Source organism: Quercus suber, unplaced genomic scaffold (genome assembly GCF_002906115.3).
Source record: "Quercus suber isolate HL8 unplaced genomic scaffold, Cork oak 2.0 scaffold_222, whole genome shotgun sequence".
Lineage (NCBI taxonomy): Eukaryota > Viridiplantae > Streptophyta > Magnoliopsida > Fagales > Fagaceae > Quercus > Quercus suber.
Genome location: NW_027069680.1, coordinates 274,589 through 285,379, shown reverse-complemented (window position 1 = coordinate 285,379; position 10,791 = coordinate 274,589). Strand labels below are relative to the sequence as shown.

At 35.8% G+C, this 10,791-nt stretch overlaps 1 protein-coding gene across 1 annotated transcript; it reads left to right on the top strand.

Annotated features, from left to right (window-relative positions):
- Window positions 1–424: 424 nt before the first annotated feature.
- On the top strand, window positions 425–7,987 carry LOC111989021 (derlin-1). The gene is made up of 7 exons (XM_065779983.1): window positions 425–621; window positions 2,236–2,371; window positions 4,850–4,923; window positions 5,076–5,169; window positions 6,491–6,619; window positions 6,757–6,917; window positions 7,422–7,987. Exons 1-7 carry the CDS (start codon window positions 605–607, stop codon window positions 7,549–7,551), a joined length of 741 nt encoding a protein of 246 aa, XP_065636055.1. The 5' UTR covers window positions 425–604; the 3' UTR covers window positions 7,552–7,987.
- Window positions 7,988–10,791: the final 2,804 nt, after the last annotated feature.

Below are 10,791 nucleotides of genomic sequence, written 5' to 3'. Positions count from 1 at the left end.
GAAAATAACAAGAATTAAATTGACTTTTACCAAAATGTAGAGACCACTATGGTATTTTTGCCCAAAATTAATTATTTTCCCTTAATTTTGTGTCTTTTTTTAGTGGCAGAGCCTTAGGCCTATGTGGCCCAGACGTAGAGCCAACACTAAAACTAGTTTGGGTCGGTTTTTTTTTTTTTTTTTTTTTTTTTTTTTAAAAAAAAAAAAAAAAAAAATCATAGCCCGTTTTGGGTCACTCTTGGTCTTGCGTGGTTTTCTGAACATCAGGCCCAATGGAAACCATCCATGGACCTTAAATTAAACCTATTATGATCAGAGCCCAGTGCCTGCAAGACGCACGCAAGTGTAAGGCAACTAACACTTCAACTCTAAACCAATGGAATTCTTAATTCCGTTTCAATTACAATTAGTATTTAGTATTTAGTACACGAAGCTTCTGGGTCCTACTCGTAAAACATTCGTGTCGTGTTTTCTTTTTCTCTCTTCTTATTCTGGAAGAAAGTTTTCCTCTCCAAACAGGGCTGAGATCTCAAAATTTTGAATTGGCTGGCTTCGCGAACCCACCAAAAGAAAAAGAAGCCGGGTCTGCTCTGTTGCAATTGCAATGTCTTCTCCTGCTGAGTAATACCCTTTTCTCCTTTCCGAATTCATAGATTTTTGTTTTCTGTTTATTGTTTCTTTGTATTGTACTGAAATTTATTGATTCCTCAATTGGGTGTTTGTTCATATAATATTGATGTAATGAATCTCATGTAGCTTTCTCTGATTATGAGGGTTTTGTTTCTTCGGCTGTTGTTGCGTCTGTAAACTGTTTTGGGCATGGCTGTGACTTCAATTTGAAATTCTTTTGTGGTTTGTGTGTGTGGAAACAATGTTTGACTTTTGGGATTTGTGTTAATGGTCTGCTTATTTAGCTAGCAGTGGAGTAGGGCTATTCCAAGCATTTTAAGAACACGTACTACTGAAACCATTACAGCATGTGGTTAATAATTACTTATCTAATTATCTTCATGTGCAATGTCGTTTAATAACACAGAAAATTCTGAGTTTTCTACTGGAAGATATTGCCTTTGCTAAATTATGGATGGGAGCAAAAGCAGGGTCATGAATAGGCGATTTTGAGAGGTCATTTGTATATCTATGTCTTCAATATTGGCAGAAATCAACACTTTGGGCCCACTCCCAAGGGGTTGCCCCTGTAATAACCCATTGTGTTTGGGACATGAGACGACACTCACCTATAAAGCCCTGGACATCCATTTTAGCAGAAATGTTGGCAGAGTTAAACACTTTGGGGTCACTCCCAAGGGATTTGTCCCTGTAATTACCTAGTGTGTGTGAGCTGGGGGGACTACACTCACCTATTGAATTAGTGGCACCCATGTTATCAAAATTATTGGCAGAAAGTTGCTAGGAAAGGTATGATAAGGGGAAAATTGAGGTAAACCCTTGCACAATCTGAGTTTTCTGAATGTACGCACTTCAGTATCTCAGTCTTTTTTTTTTTGCCAGTTAACTTTAACTCAATTGGCACTTCCTCCAATAATAATGGGATGCAGGATGAAGCTGCAAATCCATGATCACTAGGTGCGAGTGTAACTTACCAGTAAATAAAATTCTCTTGGGTTTATCTGTTGCCTGCAAAATTATTACACTTCATAACTATCAGCAGAATTTATATCGTAAATCTTTTTCCCCTAAGTTGGTCAATGACTGCAGTCGTTGCCAGTAAGGCTTGGCATTGAATTGTTTTCAACACACAGATTATATTTATTCAAAAAGTTCTTTATTTGTGGTTTGGGACATTCAAAATGTGGAAATGTCATGGTGAACTGATACATATAGCAATGAGACCTCAATATAGGGACACATTAATGTGGTGATGTATTCACTATCACAGTGCCCCTCTCTCTCTATATATAGCAAAAAATGATGTTCTTTTGCTTTATATGCCTTATTCTTTATGTTTGGTGCTTGATAGCAGCAAAGTACTTGTTATAGTGGCAGTGCTAGTACCTGTACTTTAGAATTATTATCCCTGATATTAGGTACTAGGGGGCTTGGTTGTTGTTGTATTAGTTATCCACCTTGCTTGAAAATGATTGTCCAGAAATAGTTTTTTTTTTTTTTTAATTAAATTTTTTTTAATCATCTTTTTGAAGATCTAACAAATGTTTTTAACTATAAGTTGATTCTTTTATTCGATGTACACTTTATTGTTCACTTTTGTTTCAGATACTATAAGTCTCTTCCACCCATAAGCAAGGCTTTTGGGACCCTTTGCCTTCTGATGACCACAGCCTATCAGTTTAAGCTGTATGATCTTCAAGATATTGCGTTAATATATAAACCTGTGTTCACACATTTTCAGGTACATCTTTGATCTTTGCGGATCTTGGATTACATGCTCTATTGGTACAATTTAATATTCATTCTGAAACTCTTTATTTTGTTTAAAATATTTTAATTTAATGTATTTAATTTGATATTTTTCATATTTGAAGCTAGCCGCAACAAAATTGTCATTGCTTAATCCACCAGTTTGTTGATTCCATGTATTTGGAAAGGGGCTTAGATGACCTTAGATGGAAATCAAACTTTTATTGACCTGTATCTATGTATGTTAATTGCTAATCAAACCTATCTTGCAGCTGATATGTAGCACCTTGAAATATATAATTTGGAATCTGTATAATCAACACTAGGTTTCTAGCCACTCATTTAGAGAATCTCAGTCATGTGCTAGTATTGATGTTTTAAGGTTTAAGGTTTATAAAAAGTGAAAAAGTTTTTTTCTCCATAACAGACCAGTTTGAAGGCAAAAATGGGCAAATAGCACTATTTGCCAAAATATGCAGCAATATACCACTGTTTGTGAAATATTTTGGAGAATACCACTATTTTAAAACTCGAGTTCATGAAACTCAAGTTCTACATAAAACTCGAGTTCATGGGCATTGAGTTCTATTAATGAATTTCCACGGTGGCACCCTGTGACGTGGATTTTGGGAATTTAAAATGCCACGTGGAACTCAAGTATATAAGACTTGAGTTATGTGTAAACAGAACTCGGTTTATATAACTCGAGTTCTACTGCAACAAAACCCAAATGCCTCTGCCACACACTTTCACTTTCACTCTCCCTCTCCCTCTCCCTCTCCCTCTCCTACACAAAATCTTCCGTCTCTCATCGGAAACCAATGCTCAGTTTGAATCAACCCACCGTCGCAGACGTGTCGGTCATTGGAAACCCATACCAAACCAAAATCACCCATTAAGAACCAAAATCAAACCCAATTAATCTGTATTAATACAAGGCCAATCTTGACGTTGACAATATCGAGTAAGAACTCAGCGATCTAAATCATCAGATTCCTGTTGAATTTCAAATCAAAGGGTTCAAAACCCCTCTCTTTTATTTTGGATAATATTTGTTTGGTTTTAAGAGTGTGAGAGAGGAAATAAAATGAGGTAGGGTTTTTGAATTTTGGGCATTTGACTGTGTTTGGATGGTGGGAAAAATTGGGGATTTGATGGAAAAGCACCAGAAGGTCCATGATGTTCAATAAAAAACTTTATGTGCAATTATTTAGGTGTCTTGGTTATTTTAATTAAATTTAGCCATGTGATTATATTGATTGATGAAACAGATGTTAAATTTTATTGATCGTGGACAAATGGATAAAACAGTTTTCAATACAATTGTGGTTAAATACAATTGCTAATTTGAATTGAGTTTTTGCACTGGCCTGTATTTAGTATGTTCTTGCGCCAGTCTCAGCTAAGTAAACAATATTGATTTTCTTATTCTAGTCTGAGTGGATCTCCAGGAGATGGATCAGATCTGCTGGGAGGAGATGGACTGAGTTACCGTAGTGGGATTTGGGTTTCTGGTGAGATGAGAGGTAGAGAGAGATGGATTTGATTTCAATGGTGACCAGGCAAAAATGTTGCTTAGAGACCTGGACTGAGTTATAGAGAGGGGAGAGTGACTGAAAGGGAGATGGCTAGATCCAGCATGTTCTTTTTATAAAAATTACACAGAACTCAATTTTGAGTAAATCGAGTTCCATAATGTTCTTTCTAAATAATTTACATATAACTCGATTTACGAAAACTCAAGTTAAATAATGTTCTTTTTAAATATGTACACAGAACTCAATTTTATTAAAATCGAGTTCCCCTTACACATAACTCAAGTTTATAAAACTCAAGTTCCACATGGCAATTTTTATTTGTAGAATCCACATCACCGGGTGCCACCATGGCACTTTTATTAATAGAACTCGATTTCTGTGAACTTGAGTTACATGTAGAACTTGAGTTTCATAAACTCAAGTTTTAAAAGGGTGGTATTCTTCAAATTATTTCACGAACAATGGTAAATTGCTGCATATTTTTCCAAATAGTGCTAATTGGCCATTTTTGCCCCAGTTTGAAAATATATAGATTATGTCTGTTCTGCTATAGAAACAGTAAAATACTTTTTCCCCCTCCCCCCTTCCCTTTTCCCCTTCTGGTGTAGAGGCTGTATGTTGTGACTACATAAAATTTTAAATTATAAAGTTGAAGGCATCAATACTTACATAATAAGGGGCTAGTTGGGTGATCCTTGTGTCAATTCACTCTAAAATAACTTTAATCCTTTCTAAGAGTTGCTGTATGTATGAACTTCAGAGAGTTCCAGAAATCCGATCATGTGCTTATTGACATGCACACACAGACATAGTGTGCCATTCATATGGGATCATTTTCTTCTTCTTCTTCTTCATTTTTTTTTCTTTATTATATGAATTATTCTCTGCAATCATTCTGTAGAACTCTTTGATAATTTCACATCCATTTGTAGGTGTGGAGGCTTATTACAAATTTCTTTTTCCTTGGCAATTTCTCTATCAATTTTGGAATCCGCCTATTAATGATGTAAGTGTTGGTTGCTCAGAAATTTTAATGAGGTGCATCAATATGATCTACTCTCCATTACTGTTAGTGTGAGAACTAAGTGATCAGTTGAGATCTGCAATGGGGAATTGTTCTTTTCATGCACTCACAGTTTCTTGTGAATGATTATGTAGAGCTAGATATGGAGTTCAGCTTGAGAAGGTACCATTTGATAGGCGGACAGCAGACTTTTTGTGGATGATGATATTTGGATCCTTTTCATTGTTGGTATGTGAGATTATTTTCATTATTGTTCAGCTTTGTGATCTGGTAACCAATAGTAATCATTGGGCTTGCTCAAAATCATGAGAGATGAAAGAGTTTTAGAAGGGAAATTTAGTATGCTCCGCATCGTGCAATTAATCAGAGTTGAGTTCTCCTATGTCATAGAAAAAGAAAAAAAAAGGTTTTAGAAGGGAAATGGGGAAAACAAATTAAAAGAACGAAAAAATAAGAGAAAAGGAGAAGAGGGGGTGGTGCGGCGGGACTCGATAATTAAAAAATTATTAAAAATATTTTTTTTTATATTTTTAATATATTACTAAGCATATTTTTTTATATAAAAAAAAAATAATAATACAAAATTCTGTGCAATAAGAAGGAATTATCTCTCTGTGCTTCTCTTATGGACACCAAAGCCCATTGAAACCTGGTCCTAGTCAGACTAAAAGCCCACTCCATTCAAAGTTTGCCCACTTGGAAACTGAAAAAAGAGATAGGGGGCATAATCACGTGACTCCCCCAGCTCCTAATATCTTTTTGGCAGATCACACTATCTCAAGCAATGGTGAGAATCAGCTTAGCCTGACACAAAACCATATGTCACGCAAAAGTCACAATTGAGGACAGAAAGCTAAGCAAAAATTCCGAGTTTTGGCTGGGGCTAAAGGTAGTCAAGCTAGTACCCCTGACAAGGAGAAGGAATCTCACATACCAGCTCGGACAAGTAGCAAGTTTACAAGAATGCCGGCAAAATAATGGAGGATTTCCGGCCAGAATTTGAATGGGGTTAAAAGTCTTCACTGCTGGTGGATCCCAGTCTGATGGGTTGAAGGGCGAAATAGAGGTAGGTCCAAACAAGCCGTTTGGGATAGGAGCTGGAGATATTCCCTTGGACACTGAAGAAATTGAGTTGACGCCGCCTCCAAAAAGGTTTCGCACCTTTTTTTTTTTTATAATTTCGCCTGACTCGGCCGTCCATTTCGGCGGTTTCAGCCGATACGGCCCGATTTGAGCCGCGTCGGCGCGAGTTGGAGAATCCACGTGGCAGGACGCGGCCCAACGCGGCACAGACGCGCGGTCAGCGGCGTCCCTCCCGCGTCGCCGCGTCCTGCCGCGTCCGACGCGGGTGCGATGGCTTCGGAGCCGCGTCCGTGCTTCTTAGCTCCTAAGTCCTAACCCCCACCCCTGTTTTTTCCGCCTTTCCCTTCTGGTGCCAATCTGCGTTTGAGTTTATGGTATTATGCTTTGTAGACATCTTTCCTTATTATTAAATGCATACGCTAACATTAGTGGTTTTTTTCTACAATTCCTCTCTCCTGTGTTTTAGGTATTATCAGCAATCCCTATATTTTGGTCCCCCTTCTTAGGAATATCACTTGTGTTCATGCTTCTCTATGTCTGGAGTAGAGAGTTTCCAAATGCCCAAATCAACATATATGGCCTGGTGACTTTTAAGGTATGGCTAACTTGTGTTCATTCAGAAATGGTTGATTGGGTGACCCTAAGGCCCCTGACCTCTAAGCTTTCTGTTTGGGGCTAAGTCTCTGAATGTTTGATAAATATGAAATTGACATCAATATTTGTTTATTGCAGGCATTTTATCTACCATGGACCATGCTTGCTATGGATGTTATTTTCGGTTCACCGCTTATGCCAGATTTGCTAGGAATCATTGCGGGGCATCTGTATTACTTCTTGACAGTGTTGCATCCACTTGCTGGTGGCAAAAACATACTGGAGACTCCAATGTGGGTGTATCCTTCAAATTTTGGGTTGTTTAAGGTGAAAATTTGCAATTTTGAATATGTTTAACCCAATTGCTCCTTGTGAAGCCATTATCATCTCTCTCTCTCTCTCTCTCTCACGCATGCACGATATGGTATCTTGTGTAACAATTGCATACATCATCCCTCTGCCATAGGGATGGGTCCCACACCTATATGAGAGGGGCATTGTCTGCCACTGTTATACAAGATGATAAATCCCCACAGTTTGATGGCAATAATTGACTTTTCTTTTTAGGACACCAACAGATTTTATTAGTTTGTCCAAGATCATTTCATAAAGGGTAACTGCTTTTGCTGTTGGTGACCTAGTACATGTTGGAATTGAGAACTGAGGCCTTTGCAAGACCCCCTAAAATTAGTGGAGCTAGTGATTGATTAAATATTCTTCAGTACTCCAGTTCATCTATTATTGCTTGCTTGCTCACTCATTTTTAGTATTTTCTGCAAGTTTCCTTAACTGTACCTGTACAGACATAAATTAGTCACAAGGTGGCAGATAGGAGCTCAGCCAATCAGTCGTGCCCAGCCTGCAGGTCGTGCCCAACCTGAACCAACAACTGGTACAGCTTTCAGGGGAAGGTCTTATCGACTAAGTGATTAACTCTGCTACTTTTTACCATAGGATCAGAAGATTTCCTATTATTTCCAACATCTTCACCGTTTTCTAGATGACACCACTAACTGGGGAAGTGAAGTATTTGATGATTGTGCTTGGAAAATGTTTCAGCAACATGATCATGACAATTGCATTTCAAGCAAATGTTCTCCTTCACCATTTTTCTATTTCTCTTTACTCAAATGTCTTTTCAAGTAGAATTCTCTCTCTTTTTGGGTAGAACTGAAAGAAAATATGTTATAGAATAGTTGGTGGATCCTTTTGGAAGCTTGCTATTTTTCAATTCAATTTTTTTACTACTGTATGGGACATGGTAACTGGTATGGTCTTAGCACAAGAGAATTGCTAAAATTTAGTGCAACACAAACTATTTAATATTTAATTGTGCCATCGATAATCAAATTGTCTTTTATTTTTTAAATCTTTTCTTTTCTTTTGAGATGTATAGAAGCAGAATCCTGCAAAACCTACAACTGGATGAGAGGGCATCCTTGACCGGTATTAGATTTTAAATACTAATCAATTTTTAAGCCAAACTTCATTTTTTTTAATTAATTAAACAGAGATTTGAAGTGAATAATGATTAGGTTCTTATTTTGGCCATCTTTGACATTTGAGCTTTGCCAAAATGACTAATGCGCACGAAGAATCCTCCAAATTCAATCCATCAGCAACATTTTCTTATTATTGGTAGTTTAATTTTGTGACTTGTAACCTTTGTACACTCTTAGTGCGATGGTTATTTCGCAAGTATAAGTGCATGTGGAGTGTAGGGAGCAAAGGCCGAGGTTCAAGTCTCTAGGAGAGAGTTTATACACATATACACTTAAATTAGGTTAGAGTAGAATTCTATCTTGTATTAAAAATAAAAAAAATAAAAAAAAATTTGTGACCTGCCATGAACAAATCGGAATGTAAAATTGATCTCCATTAACTGAAGAAAAAGAGGAGTCTCTTCTATGCTTTGGCCACCAAATCCAAAAGAATAGAAGTGGGTTAATAAACTTATAGTAAAAGGGTAATAGATATTTTTAAATATTTTTAGTAGAAAAATATTTTTAGAGGTAAAGGTATTTTTTCTTTAATTTTTTATAAATTCATGAATTCTCGCTCAACCTGCATATATATTCCCTAAGGCCTGTTTAGCTAGAAGAAGCGTTAGGGCATGAGAGGTAGAGGGTTGATTAGGGTATGTGTTATGAAATGCAATGGTTATAAGAATAAACATAACAAGTAAGTGTTGAACCTAGAATAGAATGGATAGATTATTTAGATCCAATTCTTCTATTAGCTCTAGATCTAGTGTCCCTCTTAATATTATAAATGAAGAAGACTACTCTGTTGAAGAAACTGATTTCATTGATTTTAAGAAATGGTGTATTCCTAAAGTTGATACTAAACCATCTATAAGACTAGTTGGGTCCAATCTACTTTCAATTCTAAGTTTAGTGTTAGAACTGCTGAGCAAACATATTCAATTTTAAGAACTCATGAAAAATGTTGTTTGTTTAATAGAAGATGTACTAATGATTCTCTTGCTAAAAAATTTAGTTATTTGCATATTGGATTAACTCAAATTGTTGTTAAATCCCTTATCCAAAAAGGTATTAATGCTTCTATGCTTATGTGCTTAAGAGATGCTAGATTTAAAGATTTTCGTACTAGTATTCTTGGCATGATTACCTCATCTCTGTTTGATGGTCTCGCTTATTTTAACTGCTATCCTGATCTTACACTTGCTTTGGATGATCCTAATATTGTCAAAGCTTTAACTTTAAATATCTTGACCTCTGGTTATGATATGGATGAAGGTTGTAAGCCCCTTGCTATTATTTATCGCATTTATTATAGATTGGTAAAGACTACCCTTAATCCTCACACTAGACTAAAAGATACTAGTAATAAAACTTTGTTAATCCAATGTTCCACTCCTAATGCTAAGGTTCAAATTCCAAAAATGATTAAATGGAAAGATATTAAGCTTCCCAAAGAATGGTTGTTGGAACAAGAAGCTCAACCTGCTAAGTTTGTTTTTGATGAGTTAAATCTTGACCATATCTAACAATATCTTGATGGAACTGTTAAAATAAGTTTTGATGATAACAAACCTCTTATGATTAAAGAAAGAAGACATTATTTTGCTGGATCTACTGTTTTTGAAGATGTTTCAAAAAGAGATCAAGATCTCAGTGATTTCTTACAAAAGAATTTTGAAAAACCTTATTTAAAGCTGAAAGGAGTTGCAAGTGACAACTCCCAAATAAGCACTACTTATTATTCCACGAAAATGAAGCATCCTTCTAAACATGGCAACATGTCATTGAAGAAGAAGAAGAGACCGAAGCCGGGTCTCCAACTACTTTTGATTTTCAAGCTTCTTCTGCCCCCGATTTTCAAACCCCTATTATTCATAGCCAACTAAGAGTTTTAAACGAAGCTTTTGTTATTGATATGGTAGCTTTATTTAATGAGTTTAAATCTGCAAAAAACAAAGGGAAAAGAAAATTGTATCATGCTACTTTTGAATAGAAAGAAAAAGATCGTGTTAAAAGAAAATGGAAAGAAAAAAATGCACCAACTACAAAAACATATTTTGTTTTTTGATTTCATTGAAAACTACTATGTTCCAAAAAATATTTCAAAAAAACAGTTTGAATATGGTAAAGAAATCAAATTTTGTTAAAGAAGATAAAACTATTGTTTGGTCTAGTCATCCGCCCCTTGACACGTTTATTATTAACTGTAAAGGGACTGAGATAAAGGCCTTCCCTTTCAAAATTGCTGAAATAATTGATGTTAACACCCCTATTTCTACTGAAACAAAAAAGATCATTGAACAAAACAATTTTGTTAATAATTCCTTACATTTTATTGGCCAATAACTCAACCACATGGAAGAAAAAATTGAAAAATCTACTTCTTCAAAAATTGAAAAACCTTTGATTGACTTACCCAGCCAAAGGCAAAAATTGAGCCTTAAGACCACCCAGACTAAAACTATTGAAAAAGTTGAACAAATGCTTCTTGATTTACAAAAAATAAAAACGAAGCATAATACTTCTACTAGAACTGCCCGTGCTATTTCAAGAAAAGAAGAAGAGATTGTTTTTTTTGAAGATTCAGATTATGACTCCTCATTCTTTGCTTTTGATAAATTTGTTTTTAAATTACCTAAAGTTAAAAGATTTGTCATAAAACCCAATCCCATGTCTTTTACAAAAAACT